At 38.7% G+C, this 24,744-nt stretch overlaps 1 protein-coding gene across 2 annotated transcripts in view; it reads right to left on the bottom strand.

Annotated features, from left to right (window-relative positions):
- ebf1a (EBF transcription factor 1a) overlaps window positions 1-24,744 on the bottom strand; it is a 134,201-nt gene that overhangs the window by 25,224 nt on the left and 84,233 nt on the right. For both annotated transcript variants that reach the window (XM_079439188.1, XM_079439187.1), the window contains exons 7-10: window positions 16,963-17,044; window positions 15,925-16,066; window positions 9,153-9,283; window positions 7,548-7,674 (exon numbers count right to left, since the gene is read on the bottom strand). In XM_079439188.1, coding sequence (XP_079295314.1) covers window positions 7,548-7,674; window positions 9,153-9,283; window positions 15,925-16,066; window positions 16,963-17,044 — 482 coding nt within the window. The remainder of the gene's footprint in view (window positions 1-7,547; window positions 7,675-9,152; window positions 9,284-15,924; window positions 16,067-16,962; window positions 17,045-24,744) is intronic.

Below are 24,744 nucleotides of genomic sequence, written 5' to 3' on the forward strand. Positions count from 1 at the left end.
GTTTATTTAAAGAGCAAGACGAGAAAAAAAACAGTTAAAACAATCCCGGAGCATGATGGAGAACAGACCACAGCTATCGGCGAAGGAAAGAACAACAAAAACAGTCGAATGTGACAGAATGATTCGAAGCCGCCCCATGGCTGACAATACATCATATCTAAATAGACTTCCTGTAATCAGGTCTGTTGGTGGTTTGGACACAGGGATATGGAAGTGTGGACCGGTGCAGAGCGCAGAAGTGGCCCGAGTGGAGCATGAATGGAGATTGCAGGATATCGTAATGGCAAAGGAATAGATGGAGGCTGAATGAAAGATTGTGTTGTGCACTATTACAGCAGGTCTGACATGGTGGTAGAGGAGAGAGTGAATGGAAGAGTAAAAGAGCGTGGGTTGAATGAACTATGTAAAGAGAAAGCTGTAGCTGCATGGTCTGGACAGCCACCAGCTTTTGTGGCTTGAAGAAAAAATGACGCAATATTCGCAACACATTTAACTACTGTAATCTGATGTATTTCTGGGTGAAACAAAAATACCATTCAAAAGTCTGGGGTTGGTAGGATTTTTTTTTTTGGAAAGAAATTTCTCAACAATGCAGTACATAATGTTGTGAAATATTATTACAACTTCAAATAAATGTTCTATTTTAACATATAGAAATCTTTTGTAACATTCGCTTTCATTCATCAATTCATTCTTGCTAAATAAAAGTATTAATTTATTTCTAAAAGATCAATCTTACTGACCCCAAGCAATAGTGTAAAATCTACAAAAACATAAAATATTATTTAGCCAGAAACAATGCATGCCATGGCTTGATTGTGTCCAACAGGATTTGAATAAATTTGAAAAGTGATAACTGGTTAATAATATTTTTCTCTGACTAAATAGTAACATCATCAGAAGAGTGGTTTCAATGGAAGATGAAGATATTGCATGTAAATGAGAGATTATGAAAACCTTTTTTTATTATTCAAATAATAACAAGAATTAATGATTTGTGAGGCATGGACCAAGGCCTGAAACATTTATTAGCAGAGCTTCAATCTCCTTTTATATAATTTATCTTCAAGAAAACACATGTAATAAAAGCTGTAAAAGAGATGGTCTTGAGGAAATCACCACTAAACTCATTTAGGAGTGAACAATGGCTGCTGGAGCAGAACTTTTGTGAGGGTCTAGACAGGGAACATTTAAAGTATGCCTCTTTCAAGTGGACCCATGTGCTAGCATAATGAGGCACGGGCCGTGATGCAAAGCACCTCTGAGGAGGGTGTTGAGTTAATGTGCTGATACAGAGATGGATGGGCCAGATCTCAGGCTAAACTGTACTCCGCAACACTTACAGACATCTGCACATGTTTACTCTCCTTAATTGCTATTGATTTTCACATACTGTACAATCCTCTCACCAGCCGACTCGATAATGCACACTTGCTGGGAAAGAGACTGTGTACTGAACAGTTAGTGCAGCTAATTTTATATAGCCACTGAACGCCCACTGAAAACAGTGATGCAAACATTTCGTGAACACGAGTCAGTGCAATTCTGGTATATGTCACAAATCAAATTGACATTGACCGGTGACGGTATATAAGTTACCGCAAAAACAAACCCAAACCCTTGATACCACACAGTTAAAAAAAGCACCTCCTGTGCTGGGTCATGGAGTGAACTTTGTCAGAAAGTTCGAATAAAACAGTGTATTTTGAGAGATACACTTACACCAGATAGGGACGTAAAATCCCATGAGCTTCTTCATTTCCGGAGCCTCTATGTCCTACTTGGTGTGTAACGTTGTTTACCAAACCATGCACAGCAGACCTGTATATTTATAGAGAAACACCTTTCAACTGTCCATGCACTTCTTTACTTTTACAGTTCCAGAAACTCGCAAGCTGCGGCTTCCATTTCTTTCTGGGCTCAGGGAACGGTTTCATGACAGAAATAACACCGGCCAGCAACCAACATATATGATAGAGTCGGTTTCATGTCATCACGGATTCATTGCAGCTCTCTAATTTCATACGCGAAGGAGAATGAAAATGTTGTGTGATGTCATGAGCTGAAATAAAATATACAAAATCAATAATGAAAAGAGCAAAACATCTGCCGTATACCATGCCATCTCTTTACGTTTAATGAATATAATCGATATAGGCAAATATAGGGCCGTTATAGATCTAAACGGAGCTCCTGGAGGCACAAATTGAACGTTCTGCCTCGCGAACAAAAAAAAACTATCAAGGAACCTAGCCGATTTTCCAAAAAAGGAAAGCTACAAATACATTAACAAACGACAGCTCTCCTTTTTCTCCAGAAGATGGGATCAAAACGAGTAAAACATATCAGCAATAAATAAATAAATGAACAACAACCACTGCTTGAAGGATTCCTCGCAATCACACAGATCAATGCTCATTGAAATTTCATGAAGGCACAGCCGGATCGCTTCATATTTCACAATAATAACTACAGGCCCGCGGGGGTGAAGAGAGGAGAGGAGAGGAGGGGAACGAGCCACTGCTAAAAGACAATACTATGAGTGCTGTCAAAAGCAGATGGAGCTAGTCAAAACAGTGCGTTTTAAAATACCTTCACCAAAAAATCCCACACTTAATATCTCGCACAGAAGCCCGAGGGCAGAATGTGGGCGGCAGTTTTTAGACTGGCAAGAACACGGTATTTGTGGCTTTCCTGTTTTTGAGACCAGATGTTTGAGCTGAGCTGCTGGTGGTAAATTGAATCAGCTGACCACACAAAGACCTGCAGGGCTAGAACAGTATCCCTGACTGACGAAGCAGAAAGGCATGCTGGGTAATTGGTCTTTAGCAGAACCTTTTAACAGGCACTTGTGGGCTTTGTACAGAGCTGTTAATGTCAGGGTGGTAATGTTCTGTACATGTTAGGGAATGGCAGACTCCGTTTTACACTCGCTCTCTCTCTCTGTTTTCCCCAGAGCTCTCTTTCATTCAGGTGTGATCTCATATGCTGTGGATAGGAATCGATAGGCTCAGTGGCAGGGTGTTCGATGCCTGCCTGAATTATTGCTTCATTTCTCTCCCTATATAGATGAGGCCTGTTTTTCCTCAGCCCTCCCCACGACGGGATCAATACCTTACAATCTCATTTTTATCCATTTTTCCATAAACCCAGTGATTGCGTTTATTTGGAAAATCCGACAAGCTAAATAAGGCATCACTTTAAGACATGGGGGGAGAAAAAAATCTTGGAACCTGTGGCCGTAAAATGGATGACTTGTTTTTCTTGATCATGAGCAGCAGCTTCTAAAAGACAGAGACATCTGTGTGAAATGGCCCACTGAAGACGCCCCGCTGTTGAGCAAACCAATTGCTCTATATCTTTATGGCTACAATCTCAACCATGCAGAGGTTTAGCAATTTAATTGGAACGGTTATCATTGATCACCCAGTGTGACCCCATTTGTCAATAGAATTAAAGAGACTCATTATCAAAATCGAACGATCACTCAACCCACTCAAGAAGAAAGCCTCCGTCAAATCTAGTGCTTGGGAAAAAATAAGTTGGTGACTATGAATGCATAAAGGATTTACATTTACATTGGGGTCCAAAAGTCTGAGACCATGAAGAGATTATTATTTACATTTACGTTTAAAGGTTTGGGGTGAGTAATATTTATTTATTTATTCATTATTATAGCCAGCAGGAATGCATTCAATTTATTAAAAGTGACAGCAATGACATTTATAATGCTACATTAAAATATATATTTAATATAAAGGCTGTTCTTTTGAACTTTATATCCAAAGAATACTGAAAAAATGTACCATGGTTTCCACGAAAAAAGGAAAAAAAAAATTAAGCAACACAACAGTTTTAACATTAATTATAACAAGAAATGTTGAACACCATCTTGAGCACCGCATCAGCAAAATAGAATGAAGAGAGGCAACTGAAAATTTAGCATTGCCATTACGGAAATAAATTACTTTTTAAAATCAAAATAGAAAAGTGTTCTTTTAAAAATATCATTTAGGATTTTGAATCATTAAAAGAGCAACAATGTAAAACATATAGTATGAACAATCTAAAACAAATATGAAATATTTCTAGGCCATTAATGAAAAAAAAAACATGTTTGTGTTTGCAAGCGCAAGTTGATCATTCATAAAATAATGCTGGATAACATGATCATCGGGTTTTACACAAAGGAGTCCATCTTAAGTGCATTAAAACAAAAGGATGAGCAAAGCAAATATTAAAACATTATGAGCATCAACCCAAGCTAACTTTTAACTAAAATTGTTAAGCTGATATAATTTCGTATCAATCAGATTTTTCCTTGTGGTCTCACACTTTTGGACCCCAACGTCCATGTATTTGCATTAAAAGAGAGGGTGAATGCATGTATGATGTGACGTCTGGCTTTTACTCAACTAAAGTGACAAATGCCTCCCATAGACTTAATCATTGGGCAGGCGTAGAGAGCTCCCTCTAATGTGATGGAGCAGAGTCTTTTAATATCAGGCCTGATGGGTGCTGTTCAGCGCACTGGCCTGCATACTGAACAGCAACGAATTGCCTGCTGAACATTTCAAGTGATTCATCAACACCTCCAATCTATCGGCCGCACAGGGCTTCACATACTCTCACTGGCAGATAGCATTATAACTCTGCCTCTTTCCCTCAAAAACAGACGTAAAACCCCTTTGACGAATGATGCAAACATGGCAATCTGGTGAGAAGTAATACACAACCAAACATGGAAATGCATTTGTTGCAGATGAATTGAAAGGGAGGGTGAGAGAGAGAAAGTAGGGAGGAATGATTCATCCCTCTTATCTGCGGAGTGCCATGCACGATGGGTAATGTCCCAGACGGTGAGTGTTTAATTGTTTCTGATGATAAATATAATTGCAGAGAGCTTCTGGATGTTTAATTGCAGAGGCCCAGTAACTGTGGGTGACATCACTTTGACTGGGTCTTCCTCGTTAAAGCTTGGGTTTGTGAAAAGGCCTTAACTTTAGCATTCCAGCAATGCAAAAACATGCCTGGTGTGATGGGAAATGATGGCTACTGTACCACACATAAATTAATATTTCAGTTAATTTCTCTCCAATATATGACTTTATTCCATCATTTCCAAACCGTATTGTTTTCTTTCTTCCATAGTGGCCAAAAAAAAATCTAGTGGTCATTTTTCCATTCAGTTGAATTCAATGAATGGGGACTGGAGCTGTCAAGCTTCATACCTTAAATATGATATCTTTATGTGAGAAAAAGACCAAAATTTAAGTTACTATTTACTGAAAACTTATTTGGTGTCATGTTCCGCAGTTTTTTTATGTGTTGCATACTTATTACTATAGGTACTGTTGCAAAAGGTATCAAAACCCCCCAGCAAAAGTCTCTCCAGGGTGAGCTCGTGCTGTGTTATGGCTTCTCCAGAGTACTGAGTAGTGAACGCTGTTGCTGTCCCGGCGTGACAGTTATCTTGTGCAGTTTTAGACCAAATTTCTGTCAGATGAATCCTAACACAGGTAGCCTCCTGTCGTTAATCACATCCTAGTGTTAAAGTTGTTGAATTTGTTGTTTGAAATTCACCAGGTAGTCGTGTCTATCTCTGTATCTACTTGTAACACAGTATGACAGACAAACACAGACACAGACACACAATTTATAGTGCTTTTGATTCTTTGAGCTTAGACCCTTTTTATTGTAGTTGCATGGAAAAAACACCCATCCCATTTTCCACAGAAGAGTGAAAGTCATACGTGTTTGGAACGATATAATGGTGAGTAAATGATGACAGAATTTTCATTTTTAGGCTAACTATCCCCTTAACTACAAACTGTTGGCCAGCCAGAGGCACAGTTCACACGAGTGTGTGCCAAGAATCCTAGAGAATCTGAGACTTCTGAAATGAGAGGCCTTTGAGTAATCCATTTACTGGGTGGCTGCTGGATTCATAATTAGAGTGAAGTCAAAGCCAAAATACAGCTCCATCACTGCAGACGGAACGGTATCAAATATAATCAGCATCATAATTTACTCATAAAGACAATACTCTAAAATCAGGCACATGGTACATATATACTTGTGAGAACCATGTATTCAAAGTAAAAAGCACAATGAAATTAGTTTTCTTTTCCCTGAAAGGATTGTTTTTTTCTCTCCACTATGGCTATAAGGGATGTTCTCCAGGTATGGCTCAGCCTTTCCGCATGGCTGTGTGGTGTTTGAGCGAGGCAGCATCAGTGCACCATTGATTTAATTAGGTCTCCATCTCCTCTGCCTGACAGAAGTTGATTAGAGGTGCCAGATGCCCCATGTGTAATTCCATTGCCAGCTGCCACATAGCTTTGCCAATACTCTATGATTAGTACCCACTGGCAACTGAGCAAGGCACAGGTGCCAACTGGAGCCAGGAGAGAAAGACACACACAGGCTGATGTCCCACTGCAGTAGCTGGGACAGGGGGACAAGAGGAAGAGAGACGGCCCAAAATGCTTCAAACTGAGGAGAATTGCACGGTGCGGCCAACCTGAGGGCTGGGCGCCATTTTAATGTGTGTGGTGACCGACAGCTCTGCGTTTGGTCTCTTGTCATTAACAGCATTGAGTTTCAAACTGAGTTTGAGTGCTGTGTGCATTAAAACGGCACATTTAATCAAAAACATTCTTGATGGTTATTAAGCTTGAAGCTTTAGCAAAAGGGGCACATCTAGAAGTGCAGCCATAAAACGGGGTGACCATCTGCCTTCTGTTTTGGAGGGTGTGTGGCTGTACGTGTGTTTGTATGCTTGTGTGCGAACATCTAAATCCCTCCCTCCACTCCTCCCCATGCGCTCGCTGAATAGGCCATGAAAAGAAGCCAAGTCCAGCGCTATAAACCCAACGAGCATACTCATTTACACCCACGAATGCACAGGCATATACATAGACACCTACTGAGCCAACAATACCCACAGCTGTGCACTGTTTAAACCTATTGATGAGACAGGCCTTTAACATTGCTCCCTTCAGCGTTTTAACGCTCTTCAGAAAAGCTGTGCTTGTACTTTGACTGCAAACTCTAAATTTAAACTAAAAAAAGCTGCAAGATCAGCGAACAAACTCTTCACCTTTTCCTCCACCGTTTTCACGTTGTTTTACCATTAGATTCCATCATACACTTCCATAATGCGCTTCCCTTACTTCTGGAAGTCTGAAGTTAATTACTTCTCGTTGGCTGAACTCCGAATATGTAGACTGTACAGTAAACTAATTTTGAAGCCAGCAGATATCACAGGTGACCTCTTTTTCCTCTATAAGATAAGTCCTACATTTCCCTTATCTGTGCAGGCTGCAGGATCTTCCTGGAGTTCGAGGCACAGCCGTTCGCATTAAGCTGTGTGCTCAGGAAATAGGTAGGATTCATCTATGACATAGGTTTCTCGCTACAGGAAACACTGGGTGACTTACTCAACCCAGACCGACGAGAAATCAAGAACAGTTGAAAAGGAATAAGACATGATGGTTGTACGCAGCTGGCTGAGTACAGCTAAGGGTGCTTAATGTTATTCTTACCTGTGTAGATAAATCTGCCTGGTGTACCTTTGCAGAACTGCTTTGACTTGTAGGACAAAGTGACCTCCACAACCCCGGGAATGTGTCTTGGAGGAGTCTGAACACGAATGGCATGAGGGGTAATGAGCTGAAAGAGAAAACAAGAAGTGTTTTTTTATTTTTGCCTTTTTCTGACAAAATAAAACAGATTATATAGGTTGAAATAAGGCAACACAATATTAAAATAAACACAATACAATATGTATGACCTTTCATTTCCAGTGTTCCAAAGGAACCTGAACTGATCACAACATCAATTTTTAACATCTTTTTCACGATTCATTATTTAGTCATTTACTTCTAAAAGATAAGACATTTTTACTCAATTATTATTATTTTTAAATATACTGTATTTTCATTAAATTATTCATAATTATTATTTTTTTTAATATTATAATTGGTCACCTCCACACATGCAACATAATTATGTCATGTGACAACAATATAGGCCTACTTTTATTGTTGCTCTAAATGTTTAATGCTATTTTTTTTAAAGAACAGTAGGCAGCATACAGTGTATACTGTGGAGTATCCATTATATATTAAGCAAGTACATAGAAAAGATACAAAGCTGTCACTGGGGCTGTACCATAATGTACAAAAGCTACATATTTGTATCTTATTCACAGCTAAATTAAACATATTAGTATGTAAAGTGTACATACTATTAGTACCTTTACTGTTAGTTTCATATGGTGACACAAATCTCGCCATGCAACCAATTAGAGTAAACCTTTTGTTTGTTGTAGATGCAGACAATCCAAGTCATTACATAATCAAAATTCTGTCCTCCTTTTTTGCATCTGAATTGTCTAACTGTAGAACTGGTTCACAAAAATTTTAAACGTGGATTTAAGCTACCCATGTCTAACTGCAACCATACTAGCTGAGCTCTTAAACAGTATTGTATTGTTCTCTGATTAGACTATGATTTGACTGCTTACAGTGTTTGTGAAACTGTGCTCAATAGCTTTTGAAGAGGATTCGTGCAACTACAAAGCAGCTGCGAGTGCTCAGTTTCTCTGCAAACGCTCTGTCATATTCAAAGCCAGCAGCACTGGTGCTGCTTTACATGGCTTTAAACTGTCCCTTTCATTGCTCACTTAGCTGGGCTTTCATATGCCAGGCACTGCTCTTCTCACCTCTCAGATAAATATGGCATTGTCAATGAGAAGCTTTTTATAGAATTAACTCTTTCATCTAGCTCTTTCCAACATGAGCAGCACAGAAACTGAGTGAGTAAAAGACCAAAACAGATGGACAGACAGGAAAACAGACAGACTGGCTGACCAAAAATGAGAACAGAGGCATTATGCCCATTCAAACTGGCACGCATATTTTCAGATTTGTAAGCCAATTGGATTTTGAATGCATTTTCCATATCAGGCACATTTGCTAATTAGGCTGCTTAACTATTTTAGTTAAAATGGTGCATTAATTGTTTTATCTTTGTATTCAAATTCAGTTTGATCCTAGTTGTGATTCACAAATCTCTGTTGTTGTTTTTTGACGAGAGCATGGCATGGATGTATTTTTGGCAGAAGTTTGCATAGAAAGGTAACTGACCTCACTCCAGACCAGCATGGTGCCAAAGATGACCTGTAGGCCATCAAAGAAGTTATCACCAATGATGATGACTGTGGCACCCCCTGTCGTCCAGCCCTCACTGGGACTGATGGCCTTAATGCAAGGGGTAGCTGTTGGAGAAAGAGAAAGAGGAAAAAATGAGTAAGCCAGTGGCTGTTGTATACAATAAACAGCTCTCGAAAAGGAATATGCAATATACATTAATTATGACTATATGTATTTGCCTGTACACATCAAGACACCTGTAAAGAGATAATGCATAAATAATGTCAAGAAGCATCAGAATAAACATATGGAGGCAGCCAGCAAATCATCACTCGTGTGCATTACCTGTGACATAATTTCATGCACAGACTAAATACTTAGGAAATAAGTCTAAACCTGTGCAACTGATTTCTTCCTGATTACGGCAAATAGATTTATCAGCCACACTCTATTAGGAAGCTTTAGGCACAGCTTAATGACAAGTGACTGACTCATTAGAGTCGTCACATATGATTAGACTGTGGCCATTCCTCTGCGCCGTCCCCATATGCTTCCTGACAGCGGCGCGAGCATGAGAGATGACGCCCGCTCACCGATCATTTATCTCAATCTACCCTGTATAGTAGCAAGATTCACTGCTGTGGTTGCCTGGAAATCACCTGCAACCTCACCCTGATCATCTGTAGCTGTGTTTTGGGAACTTTAGATTGTCGGCATTGCCACATGAAGGAACACAACTCGAAATCAGAGAGTGGAGTGACAGCAATGTCTCCTCCCCACTCAGTGTTTTGTAATGAATCTGCTCCAGCTTCACTCTTATTCCCCTCTCACTGTTGAGAGAAACCCCACTCCAAATCCACTCCATAGTTTAAATCTGCATTGTTACAGCTCAACTGTCAAGTCTCTCTCTACTCTCTTTATTATTGGTTATCGATTTAAGAGATAATATACATTTATTTAATACACATATATTATTTAACAATTTTATACAAGTACACACACACACACACGCGTATGTGTGTGTGTGTGTGTGTATTTGTATCCAATTGTTAAATATTATATGTTTATTAAATAAATCAATAGTAAAGAGAGTAGAGAGAGACTTGACAGTTGAGCTGTAACAATGCTTTATTTTGAAATTATTTAGTCAAATTAGTATATCCAATATCATGAAAATAATTATCATCAGCCAGAATATTAATATTAAAATCATATAATAATAAGTAAAATCATGTTTGCAAAATTTCTATATAGTTGTAAAGGTGATGCATTAGTATGATTCATTTTGATTAGACTACAATATTCTGCATTGTCAATATTTTGTATATTTTCTCTTGATGTTTTCTCTACATGTCTTTTCCAATTTATTTCCGGTCGTCCCCATGCCCACTCATGTCCATCTGACATTTATTTAAATGTTTTGTCCTTTTGATATTGTTTCTACAATAAAAACACACATATAGAATATTTTTTAATATTAGTTTCAGAATTATGTACGTTTTGATCACCACACAAGCCGGCTCTAAGCAAAAACATGCGGCTCACACAACTTATGCATTCTGGTCCACAGACGCTCAGACTCGGTTGACCAAACTGAGAGCAGGCAAAACAGGGCGACAAGACACAGAGTAAAAGCCCCCCTGGTGCTCTGCTTATGAAAGGCATAATTTCCCTCTCCGCCTTTGTTTTAGTCATGGACATAATTAATGAAATCTGAGGGTCAGGCTGGAAAAGATCAGTCAGTGATGAGTGTACAATAGCAGCACTCCTCCCTTCAACCCCTCCTTCCTTCCCCTCTGGGGGTGGAAGGAGAACACGAATGCTAATTCCGCTTGATTATACACACACCTTTATTAAATATTACACTGACCCCATGTGTGCGCAAGGAGGGAGGGGGCCAGTTGCGAGCGCTTGTTTTATGACACTTGTGCAAATGTCATAAGCGCCGGAGTTCGCCAGGCACAGAGAAATCCGGAGTCCTTACAGCAGTCGATCAAAAGGCCAGGCGCCCTGGGACACTCTGAGAAAACAGCAGCCAACCATAAAAATTCAACACCTTAATGAGTTTAAATTTCATTTCAGCGTGTTGAACTTTGGCACCGGATTCTAAAGCTTGGTGTCTCACTGAAGGCGCTTTAACCGACTAATTACTGCTGTTCCAATTTGCTACTGGATTTAAATAGAAGGAAAAGACATGAGGGAGAGAAAAAAGGAAAAGTAAGTCCTCTAAGACAGAGAACAGGAGAGTCTGTCACGGGCGGCTCTGTTGTACTCTGTGATTCTGGTTGGGGGACTGAACACACATTATTTAACAAGCGTTACACATCGCTCTGACTGTAGGCAGGACCCCTGGGCGAGGGTGGGGGTCTACACTCAACGCTCGTATGATAGTGCACCTAACTGAGGCAGACGTGCGGTGAAGGCAGATGGCCTGTGTGCAGGAGGCGCTTGGTGCTGCTGATAGAACCTGAACTGAGATGAGACGAGGCTGTAGGCCTCACTCGCACAGCTCAAACTGGTGTGTGTCAGCCACCGGCAAAGCCCTGGGAGGAGCTGGCATAGATAATAGCAGGGGACATGGAGAGCTTCACCAGCAGGGGAAAAATAGTCTGGGGAACCATGTTGGAGAAGCTAAACTGTAGTTTGTGAAGCTATAGTGCAATCATGCTACCCTCTTTAAAAAGCAGTTAGCACCATTACAGCTACGAATGAAAAGAAGCTAGCTACATTACCATTCCAAAATCGTTAAGATTTCTTTTTTAATGTTTTTGAAAATTTTTAATGCTTATAAGACTGCATTAATTTGATCAAAAATATAGTTTAAAAAAGTATAACATTTATTTTATTCCTGTTATGGAAATGGTGACTTTTCAGCAGTCTTCAGTCTTCACATGGTCCTTAAGAAATTATTCAAATATGCACATTTGAAGCATAAATAGACATTTCTCATTAGTATCAATGTTGGAAATATTTCTGATTTACATTTTTGAATAAATATTTTTGGGAATTTTTTAATTGAAAAATCTAAAAATCTTTTTGGAACATTTTCAATGTCTTTACTGTAACTTATGATTAATTGAATGAAACTGTTCATTTCTTTAAAGAGAAATCTTACTGACCCCAAACATTGAATGTACATTTGAAGGTGTTTATTTATTTATTATTTTTTGCTGTATTTATTATTAAAGAGCTGTATTTATCTTGTACAAAAATAACAAGGATGTCATATAGGGTAACAGAATTAAACCGCATTTGAACACAAATTTGCACAAAATTATATTATATACCATTATATACAGTGTGTAAGATTATTGTATAATAGACATAGACATTGATTTTTTTTCACAAAACACATTAAAAAGGATATATTTATAGTATTCAGCAACAGCAGAAAGTCTGTTTAATATGTTTAATACTGTGTATAATAATTTTTGGGTGAGTTTAAGACTTTTTATATCCATGTTAATTATAGAAATGCTAAGTAATAATATTCCAAACTGCAACACTGTAAAGTGATGCATCTGTGGAAGACCTTTATAGTCTACCAGGATTCATATCATATTTGCAGTGTCCTTTTACTCTTGAATGTCTTCCTGAAGGTATATTGCATATTAAGTACGGAATTACATATTTTAGATTAAGGAACTTGATTTTAAAGCATTCCAATAACTCCAAATATACAAACCAAATCTCCTTAGACCAATCAAAATATCACATATATTCTGTGTACCAGCCATGTAGTAATTTTCAGAAGTGAAGTAATCCACTTTGTGGCCTTGAGGACTTCCCCAGCTTGTCTGTGCTCTTTTTTTTTTCTTCTTCGAAGCTGTGTTGTGGGTGACTGCTGGGCATAATGCAATTTGGCGGCGTGATAAACCAGGAGAGATGAAGAGGAACGGTGGAGCAATCTGTGATGGTAATCTTGGCCTAAGACGACTCTTTTGCAGGGTGCTGAAATTGTGCATGGATTAAGCAGATGGTGGAATGTGAATCCATCTGATAGGATTAAACTTTGGTGCTTCCTCTGCCGCCATCTGTTCCCTTGCGCTGTATGCACGCGTACGCGTGCTCGCTCTTACACACATCTCAGATACAAGCACAATAGCTTTCTCTTCTACAAACTAACATTCTCGAGCCCTGCAGACACCTCTTTCCATCACAGTGCGTTTGTGACATGACCTCACGTATTGGTGCCCTCACGTCTCTGTAGCCCAGAGCAATCAACACACATGCACGCCATATCTGACAGAACAGGCTCATTAGCTGGAGGGGAGTGGAAATGGTTTAAAACTGGCACAATAATGGACAAGAGAGGCTGAGCAGGGGTGAGAGAAGGAAAGTGTGATGTTGGTTTTTAGAAGGCCATATTTTGAGTTGATCTTTGTGGAAAAACGTCTGTGGAATGGATTTAAATATAGTAAAATGTGTTAAATAGATTGGGAGCGGAAAGCAATATTATATTAGCTACAATAGAAAATTTGCTGAAAATGTATTTATGCTCAGGCCATCCAAGATATAGATGAGTTTATTTCTTCAATAGAAATTTAGCATTACATCACTTGCTCACCTCTGAAGGGATCCTCTGCACGGAATGGGTGTCGTCAAAATGGGAGTCCAAACAGCTGATAAAAACATCACAATAATCCACAAGTAATCCACATGACTCCAGTACATTGATTAACATCTTGTGAAGTGAAATGTTGCAAGTTTGTAAGAAACAAATGCAAATCCATAATCCATAATAATGCCTTCCCATCCACAAATGTTTTGACCAACATATTTGTTTAGAACTGTTTTAGACTATTTTCTCTTGTAAACAGTGCTTGATCCATGCATATTTCTCTCCTGTTTCAGACGAGGCAACTTTTTCACTGCAGAAAGCAATATTATACAGACAGGACATGTATTTTGGCCAGAAGCATTGGTTTAAAGTTGTTGTTTATTACAAACATGATTTAATTATTCAATGGACTGGAGTCGTGTGGATGTTGATGTTGCGTGATGTTTTATCAGCTGTATGAACTTTCATTTTGATGGCACCCATTCACTGCAGTGGATCCATTGGTGAACAAGTGATGTAATGCAAACTCATGAACATCTTGGATGGCCTGAGGGTGAGCAAATGTTCATTTTTGGGTGAACTATTCCTTTAATAAGATAATACACAAGAGACTGGAATGTGTAGCACACAGAGAATGACAGGTGTTTCAATTTTAAGTGGAATTTAGTTATTACAAAAACTCTGTATTGAATTTTCAATGGAGCTCTGACATTGTTCCTGCATTGCCCTTCAAGAAAAATATATATATATTTACACGTCGGGGTTTTATATTAGACATAATGACGAATTAAAATATAATCCTGTCTGTCTCAGGAATTATCCTATACTTTCTTTTGGAAAAAAGAGAAGGAAAGAAAGATAATAAATCTCCACAATTTTGCAAATATGTCCAGTTTTAGAAAACCGACTTTTTTAATCTTCTTAGTGCAGTGGGAACTGTGCTTAAACACTGAAGATGTCCCCAGGAGAATAGAGAGAACTTAATCTTCATCAGCATCATCATCCTCATCAGCATCGAATCATCATCATTCAAATCCTCAGTTTCTCATCATAAATAGAGGTTAACAGTCCAACTGAAAAATATGTTCTTTTCTAGAATCTCTTCTAGAAAATGATTGGATTTGATTGCGGCTGAGGATCAAATCAGTGCTCAAATCATGTCCACATGTTATTAGACAGATTTAGGAGGGCCGCACTATAACCTGCAACACTAGAAGAGGACAGCAGATAAAGCCACACGCTGTTCAGAAAAAAATAAATGCTCGGTGCTTAAGCCTTAGAGGTCTCATAAGACACATGTTCAAACCTAAAGAGTGTGTGTGTGTGTGTGGTCTTAAGCATAAGTCCCACAAAATGCTCTATGATGTCCACACTTAAAACAAAAAAATACAAACACTTTATTAAGGCTATTTATATTCTTGTATTGGACGATAAGACAAAATTACTGCTTTTACAGTGTATTGTTTCCATTAGCAAATCACTCCAGGTTTTTCCAATGGGACTGACCCTGTTGCATTTGTAATTTGTTGCATGTGATCTTGTCTGTGCATAAGCACCACTGTTCAACCTTCCTTGTGATACCCACTAGGTCATATCTGCAATTTTAATCTGATATTGAATCGCTTTTTCTGTCCCCTCTATATGCTGAGATAACTATAAGTTGATGTCTATGAACATTGTGGGTTTGTTACACTCATCATAAAGACAATTGAAGATGAGGGAGGGTTCAGGAAACCTGAAATCACTATTTTTTTGCAATACCATTCGGTGACAGTAGTTGATTAGAAATGGCACACTTCAGTTTTAAGCTGTGTCTGTAAGTTTCTAAGTTGATGTAAGGGCAGAGTACAGCACTAGCCATGATGGGCAACCATCTGTGTCCATGAAGCAAAACCATGAAACTACATTGAGTGTGACAAAGTGGCTTAGTTTTGCTGAATGGTGCTAAGGATGTTGCTGTTACTACTGTTACTGTTGTGCAAATAAATGAGTTGGTTGTGAGCAAAAGTATAACAGAAGTAATTTTACATTGGGTTGCACTACATTACACTACATCTTTTATTCCTGCGGTCTGTTTCTTCTATTTGTCTTGTTTTGTCACTACAAAAAAATTGATATGAAGAGTTTGTGTAGCTCAATATGACAAATGTGTGTTCTTTATTTCTCAACAAACTGCATGTAAACACATACAGTACGTACACTCACCGTGTTCCAGGTATGATGGAGTGCCTTCAGAATGGTCCAGCCTGCGAGCTCTACGTCCATGTTTAGAGTTATTGTGTACAAACATGTTATCAGACACAGCCAGGACGTGTCCATCCACACTCACCGTCGTAGACACCACCACCTGCAAGAGACGAATGATGACTGTACTTCACCTGATCCGCAAAGACAGACTCTGCTCTTGTATACAAATCAATACGTAGCTCAAACAAACAGCTGAAGTGTTGGAGCAGCACATACATGGTATGCTTGTAAGTAACTGCTGACTGATAAATTGACGAACAGCAGCTTACAGCTCTCACAGAGCTGAAGATGTAGACTAGAGGTGTCCCACAGCAACTAAGGAGCCTCTTGATTTAAATGGCTCTCAGGCTTTGAGAGGTCTCTCAATCTCAAGAGAGGAAGAGGCTTGATGAGACTTGGCAAACACCGCTTACATTATCCCTGTTCTGGGCAGGCACTTCTTTCGCACAAAGCTTTCTTTTTCTCCCTCTTCTCTACAACCGTATCTCTTTATATGTTCTCTAGTACTCACTCTTTATCTGTTAAGAAAACCATTCATTGGTCAACCATTTTTAGTGAAAGATTGTCAACTGAAAAACAGAATTTATAAGGGCCATGTTTTGTAATATATATTCAAGATTTCAATGCTTATCTTAATTTGAGGTGTTTTAAATTTATTTAAATATTGAAAGTATTTCAGATATTGATAAAAGTGATTAATTGTATTTAAAGTTGATTAATCACTATGTATTATTTAATTAATACAATATTAAAAATGTTAATTGACTGATCCCTAAAATGTATTATTTAATGTAATTTCAAATTATTTAAATGTTCATTAATCATTTTATTTGATTTTAATGTTATTAATGGACATTTTTTTTATAGTGTTAACATTTCATGCAGCAAGCAATGGCATGGCAGCTGATCCATGAACATATATGGTTAAAATTGCAATTTTAACCATATATGTTGGTTAAAATTTTGGAAGTGTGAGCTGACCAGATGTGGTCCTACCTGAAATCGACGCATGTCTCGTGGGTTCCCTGCATTCTTTAGGCAGTTCTGGTTGCATTTGAGGAAGAATTTCAGGAAAAACCTGGAAAAACACAGAATAAGAGGATTTATGAGGCAAGGCTGTTTTGTTCTAGACTGTGGTGTGAGATTGAAGTGTTGTGTGGTACTGACATTGACTGCATTAGATCTAATATTTGTTGACAACCTAACTGCATCTACCTATTCTGTGGTCACAGCAACATGTTTATTCACAGACACACACACACACACACACACACACACACACTGGTCTTAGAAATGAAGAACAGATCATCTGTCAAGAACCCAGAAACAGGTCTGTCAGCTGAGTGAAGGAGAAGAAAGCAGAAGAAAGATCAAGAGAGATTGAAGTGTACTGTTGAGGTCACTCTAAAGTGCAACTAGACTCACAATATAGTCTCAAATCTGTTGAGATTTCCTCATAAAGGAACCATAGATGAGAATCATTATCAACTATTACTTAGAGATTAATAAAATCAGCAACTAGACACACCTACTCACTGTACTCAACTTCCCAGGGGAACATCCAATATTGTGAATATTGCTGTGCCATTCATCAATCAAATTATTAATGTGTGTCAAATGATTTGTAAGTGTTAATTATTTATGGGTTTTAAGAACAGTGTTTTTTATGCTGAATCCAGTGGGCTTGTCATATCTTGTATGGCTGTGATTCAGTGTGTTTTCCCTCCTTCTTTGTTGTCTGAAATCAACAATATTTATTAGTACAGCTAATAAATTTATTTTCTCTCTTTTTTCTTCATTCATGGTTTTCCGGATCACTGCACTGGTATAGTTGGGAACTAACGTCTGTCTAGAGCATCTATCCACTATTATATCTGCTGTCTGTCACTACTCACACAAATGCATTGACACTCAGTTGCCTGGTGCTCAAAGAATTTGTGTTGTCATTGCTGGAGTCATAATGAAGACAACTTCTATGAATTCAATCATTTTAAACTCAGCAACACACTTTTACTGAGCTGTCAAAAGCGGGACATACTTTTAATATTTTTATATACACTTCTAATAGATTTCTAACCTCAGCCATACATGTACAGTGGGGATCGAAAGTTTGGGAACCCCTTGCAGAATCTGTGAAAATGTGGATAATTTTACCAAAATAAGAGAGATCATACAAAATGCATGTTATTTTTTATTTAGTACTGTCCTGAGTAAGATATTTTCCATAAAAGATGTTTACATATAGTCCACAAGACAAACAAATAGCTGAAATTATTAAAATAACCACATTCAAAAGTTTGGGAACCCTTGGTTCTTAATACTGTGTGTGGTTACCTGGATGATCTACGACTGTTTTTTTGTTTTGTGATGGTTGTTCATGAGTCCCTTGTTTGTTCTGAACAGTTCAACTGAGCACTGTTCTTCAGAAAAATCCTCCAGGTCCTGCAGAATCTTCTGTTTTCCAGCATCTTTTGCATATTTGAACCCTTTCCAGCAGTAACTGTATGATTTTGAGATCCACCTTTTCACGCTGAGGATGATTGAGGGACTCAAACACAACAATTAAAAAAGGTTCAAACATTCACTGATGTTCCTGAAGGAAACACGATGCATTAAGAGCCGGGGGTGAAAACTTTTTGAATTTGAAGATCAAGGGAAATTGTACTTCATTTGTCTTCCAGGAAATATGCAAGTATCTTCTGTTGCGTCAGAAGGGCAGTACTAAATGGAAAAATATGATATTTCAACAAAATAAGAAAAATTTGGACATCTTCATCCTGTTCAAATGTTTTCACCCCCCGGCTCTTAATGCATCGTGTCGTAGATCATCCAGGTAACCACACACAGTATTAAGAACCAAGGGTTCCCAAACTTTTGAATGTGGTTATTTTAATAATTTCAGCTATTTTTTGTCTTGTGGACTATATGTAAACATCTTTTATGGAAAATATCTTACTCAGGACAGTACTAAATAAAAAATAACATGCATTTTGTATGATCTCTCGTATTTTGGTAAAATTATCCACATTTTCACAGATTCTGCAAGGGGTTCCCAAACTTTCGCATGCCACTGTATATATATGTATGTATTTTATTTATATATATTAAAAATTGATTTCTCCAGATGGCGGTTTTGTCAGATTTAGCTCACTTCTACTGAAAAATCTGCACATATAGTATATACATTTACATTTACATTTATGCATTTAGCTGACGCTTTTATCCTAAGCGACTTACATTGCATTCAAGTTACAGTTTTTACATTTTATCAGCTCTTGCTTTCCCTGGGAATCAAACCCATGACCTTGGCGTTGCTAGCTTCGCATCTTCCTTTCATACGCTATACTAATAGGAAATAATTAGATAGTTTTCATACATATGAAACTAGACACACAGGGCTGTCTTTAAAGGTTAAACTGAGTAAAAAAAATAAATAAAATAAAAATTATTCATAAAGTTCAGTTCTTTTAGTCAAAGTTAAATTTAAAGTTTGGGTTTAGGCCAGTCTGTAGTAGCTTATTATAAAAACAACAGAAGTCAATGGAAAGCCCCCACCGCAATATGAAAACAAATGTGTGTGTTTGTGTGTGCAGCTGGCTTGTTAGTGCTGAAGGAATGTAAGATGCATAGTCTGTGTGTGCTGGCTGCGATTCCTCTAGGATAAGCGGTCCAGGTCTCATCCTTTGCTCTTTAATCTACTGTTTGTATTGCCCCTCTAACATACACCATTTCGTCAATCCATTCATCTCTTTCTCATGCCTTTGTGCCTTGTCGCATGTCAGATGGAAAATGCACACTGTATGTGTGTGTGTGTGTATATATATATATATATATATGTGTGTGTGTGATTTCAAATATGATATCATGCATAGCACTGCGCATATAGATCACATCTTGCATTTTGCAGCTCAGTGTGTGTGTGCATTGATAAAAACATGTTTGTGTGTGTTATCCACTGTGTTGTTTGGGTAAACAGATTAGCACTACAGGCCTCATCTATAATATCATTTAAGAGCTCTAAGCCGCTTTTTCTTGTCTGAGCGCTCCTGACCTGTCCCTCATTCTTCCACGCTCTCGCTTTCCTTCTCTTACTCTCTTTCCTGCTTTGTGTGGAGATAAGTCTGGGCTTAACCCCATCGCTGACATCACGCTCTCATAGTCCTCCTAAATCCCCTGCAAAACCCTGGGTGCCCTCACTTTAGGAAGACATCCTTTGTCTTTCTTTTCCTCTGCGCTATGGATTTGTCCTTCTGGTCTCCTAACCGCATGCCACGTTCACATCAACACTCACTCATAGTTTTTAGAGCCGTCATCCATATGTAATGTGGATATAGTTTGACTTTGTTGGCCCCGTAGCTCCATTAGCTATAGCGAGAATACTCCAATGCCTGTTGAACAGGGAGGGGACATGTAATCACACGTGTAATGTTTAATAAAGTGCGCACTGTCCTCTCCATAGGGCACTTTGGACAGGGACCTTATGCTTTTAGAAGAAATTGGACGGTACGTTGCAAATGGCGTTGCTAAGAGCACTTCAATTAGAGCGGGCTATTACCACAGTCAGCGTGAGGAAGAGGGCAACGCTCCAAGTGTCTTATGGGTAGGATGAGTTTAAGTCAGAGCACAGAGCCTGACCTGTCATACACACTGCTCTGCTTAATAACTCTTACATTGTACTTTTAGACACATCAAACTGGCTGCTAATGAAACTGTAACTGAGATGGAAAGAGAACAGATGACGACGTGGAAGAATCAGAGAGTAGCTGAGCTTTGATTCACAGGGGTTCTATGCAGTGTTCATTGCTCCCTACACACTGAGCGGGATATATCTGTTGAAGTTCACTTCAGTTGAGAAAATGCCCCATTTGGGAATGCTGCAGTGTCAAACACATGAGACATATCGCACAGGTATACATTTACAATACCATTCTAAAGTTTGGAGCCTGTTATTTTTATTTTATCTTTATTTTACATTTTAAAATACACTTTATTTCTGTGATTTCAAAGGTGAATTTTCAGCAGCCATTACTCCAGGCTTCAGTGTCACATGATCCTTCAGAAATCATTCTAATAAGCTGATTTGCTGTTAAAAGAACATTCCTTTTATCAGTGTTGAAAACAGTTGTGCTGATTATTTACTATTTAGATTTTAATTTGTATATTTTTATTTCTTTAAATTAATATAATTGTATATTATCAAAAGGCCAAACATTTACAATAAATGATGGCTGTGATATTTAATATAAAAATAATTTGTGTGATTATTTTTAAATTTTTGGTGTCTTTTTAACTGTTTTTTGACCCATGGCTATGATGATAATATTGTAACGGTCACATCTTTTGTACTTTATACCCACAAGCAGCTGTGAAGAATTCACCTCCTCTCTGTGTTTATTTGTACTGATATACTATTGTTTCCATTGTTTTTTGCAGTACCCTTCGGGCTGAACACAGTGGGTCAAATACCCTGTAAAGTTCACTTTGCAGTGCACTAATGGGTGATTGCAGCTTACCCAAGCCGTGAAGAGGGGTAAGAGTGAATGTCAGGCTGAAAAAGAAGGAGAGCAATGAATTAAAGCAGCAGTCGAGGGGTGATGGGGTTGGTGTAGGCAAGGTTAATGTAATCCTCAACAAATTGACCTTTGACCTCAGCCTGTCTAGAGGTCACATCTGTCCGCTCAGCTCTGGCCCGTTAATTAACTCTCCTGCAGGGTCGCCCGACTTGGACCCTCAGCCGTTAAGCCGTTTGTGTTATTCTCCTCAAATCTCAAACGAGGAATGTTTCACAAAAACGAAACCCGTTTCACTCGATGTCAAATTAAATACAAATACAAAACATCCACACAGGAAAGTGCTCTTTACAATCAGACACCCACTCAAAATGCAATGATCACAGAAAAATGCACTTTAATAAACGAAAGAGTGTTTGGGAAAGTCTCTGCAGCCTCTCATTGAGTTCGAGTCACTCCTAAAAGCACATCAAACAAAATCAAATTCCCACCCCCCTGTTTTTGCAGTGATACTTGTAGCCTAAGTCACTAGCGCTATTGATTTAAATGCATTTGACTGTAGCTGTGAGGGTGGTTTCAGATGAATGATAGCAGCGTGCAGAGAGAGCGGCTGATCTGGAGTCAGCACTAACTGCGGCAGCATGGCATTAGAGCATGTGGCATGTGCGAGTATGGTATTACCCACACTCTCAGTAAATGAGACCAAGTCAACGGCACCAGCCATCAATTATTCAGAGGCTGAGATGGCAATTATGGCACTGAGCACAACCAACATGAATATTTTATGAAGGCTAACGCAGACCATAAGAGTGTGAGAGGGGGAGAGCGAGAGAAAGAAAATATAAATGTGTCCATTTCTGGGAGACACAGCCTGATGCCAGTTCTTGCCATGGAGCGACACTCAAAGTGCCATTCGGTATGATATCTTTCTTCATCCGCTCTCTCCTCACCTTACATCATCTTATCTTAATTCCTGTCTCCCAGAATGCCTCGGTGAGACAGCAGCATGGGCTCTCTTAATGGGAGCAGGGGCAGATGTCCTCTCAAGGCAGCTCTCCATTACCTCTACTGTGTGGGCATGATAGGAATGTTGCAGTTGTTTAAAACACAGAGTTTGAGTTGTGGCTAATTGAGTAAGGCGACACCATGTTGACGAGTGATAGGCTAATCTTCTGAGCGGCAGCGTTAAAGCCGGGCGGCCCTGTAACTTGCTGTCCGCTTCAGCCTCTGTTTGTCATTCTCTCTCTCTCTCTGCCCCCTTTAGAAAAACATATCACTCATGCTTTGAAAATACACAAGTGCGTCGGTTAGCCTCTCTCCTTAACGGTCTCAAATATGCTCATAATTCCTTCAAGATCAGATACTGCAAATGAAATAATAATACCGCAAGTAGAACAATCCGACAGCTACAACAAGTCTAACCTTCCCCTCTTTCCGCCTTCAGGCAAGCAGAGACCAGTAGGCATGTTGTGCTGACAGCTCTAAAATTGCTTACAATACACATCTCCAAAAGATCTGTCCCAGGCAAAAAAAAAGAAAAGAAGAAATATCACCGGCTTGCTTAGCTGGACTTTCAGATGTCTTATTTTTCCCTCCTCCCTCCATTTATTATGGCTGGATTTCTGCACTGGCCTGCGAGTTTGGTGCCAAATGCAACCGAAGAACTATTTCAGAAAGAAAGAGAGAGAGAGAAGGAAGAAACGGCAAGCGAGCAAAGAGAATTCTCTTATCATAACATGAGAGTAGAAGAATTCGCACTCTGTCTTCCATTGTCTACAAATGTTTCCTCAGAGGGAAAGCATTATTTATTTTTAGTCCTGTTTAGCTGAGCTTGTATGGACTGTTTTGGTGCACAGAATGTATTTATTTATGAAAAACCTCTAATTTGTCATGTACTGTATATTAAAGGTGCACTAGTAATTTTTTCTCATCTGAGGTTTTAAGATATACAGTATGTATACTAACATTGTAACAGTGTTCAGTATAAATGCTGTTTGATGTGTGTATTGATGAATAAAAAGTAAAAATAATAATAATAAATGGATCATATTTTTCCACAAAAATTATTAAGCAGCACAATTGTCTTCAGCATTGATAATAATAATAAATGTTTCTTGAGCTGCAAATCAGCATATTAGAATGATTTCTGAAGGATCATGTGACACTGAAGACTTGAGTAATGATGCTGAAAATCCAGCTTTGCTATCATAGAGTAAATTACATTATAAAGTATTTTCAAATAGAAAATATTTATTTAGATTGTAATAATATTTTACAATATTAACTTTTTTTTTTTTAATCAAATACATTATTTTACATTAAGTGGTCCGCCTCATAGGGGATGTCATTTTTGAGATCACGTGACTAACCGCTTTATATCGTTAACCCTCCTCTTATATGACACTTTCACCAGTGGGGTAAATGAGTCATGGCTGACTGAATCGCACATTTCTGCAATGGAGTTGCTATTTGCATTATGCTGCATCCATGCCACTAGTTGTCAGTATAAGTCCAAGACGATCATTAGCTAGCTAAACATAAAAAAGAAAAATATATTTATACTTTGAAGTATCACAGTATATTGTATGCTCACTCCAAAGAGGGTACAGTTAATGAGGCCTGTTCCTCTCACTTTACTAAAGCTCTTGAGCAATAACCACTTTGAATTGCTGCATTTCCTCTCTCAAACAATCCACTGGCATCTTATGTCATTACCTCCTGGGCCGTGTCGATTTAAGAGCAATGCATGCAAGACACACTTTCTGCGAAATAACAACAAAGAGTTGAGTGAGACAGAACGAGTGAGCGAGAGACAATGAACGTGAAAGAGTAGAGCGAGGAGAGAAATTTCACATCAGACAGCGGGACCGGACCCAGGAGACGAGTGCAGTGCAGACGGGAGAATTATTTTACATAATAAAATGCTTCAAATTCAAGCCTGTAATTGATAGCTGAAGCCAGGCAACGATGTGCAGCCACCACACATGGGTTTTGGGGAGCTGTCAATCAAACGCTGCCACTGGAGGAGGGATAATGATTGTTATATGACAACTGCCTGATTTAATGTAATCATTGCAGCTAAAGCTATTGTTTACAAGTGCCAGTGGAGGTGTGTGAGCCAGCAAGACCAGCAGTAGTACAGCAGTCGATGGTGTAATAAGTCAAACTTGAGTTCGGTAAGGGAGGGTTTAGAGAGTGGGAGTGCTCTAACTCTCAGTTTGCAGCTGTTTCGTCCATTTTCTGCTAAGATTTACATATCGAACCCTTC

The sequence above is a fragment of the Barbus barbus genome, assembly GCF_936440315.1.
Source record: "Barbus barbus genome assembly, chromosome: 17".
NCBI lineage: Eukaryota > Metazoa > Chordata > Actinopteri > Cypriniformes > Cyprinidae > Barbus > Barbus barbus.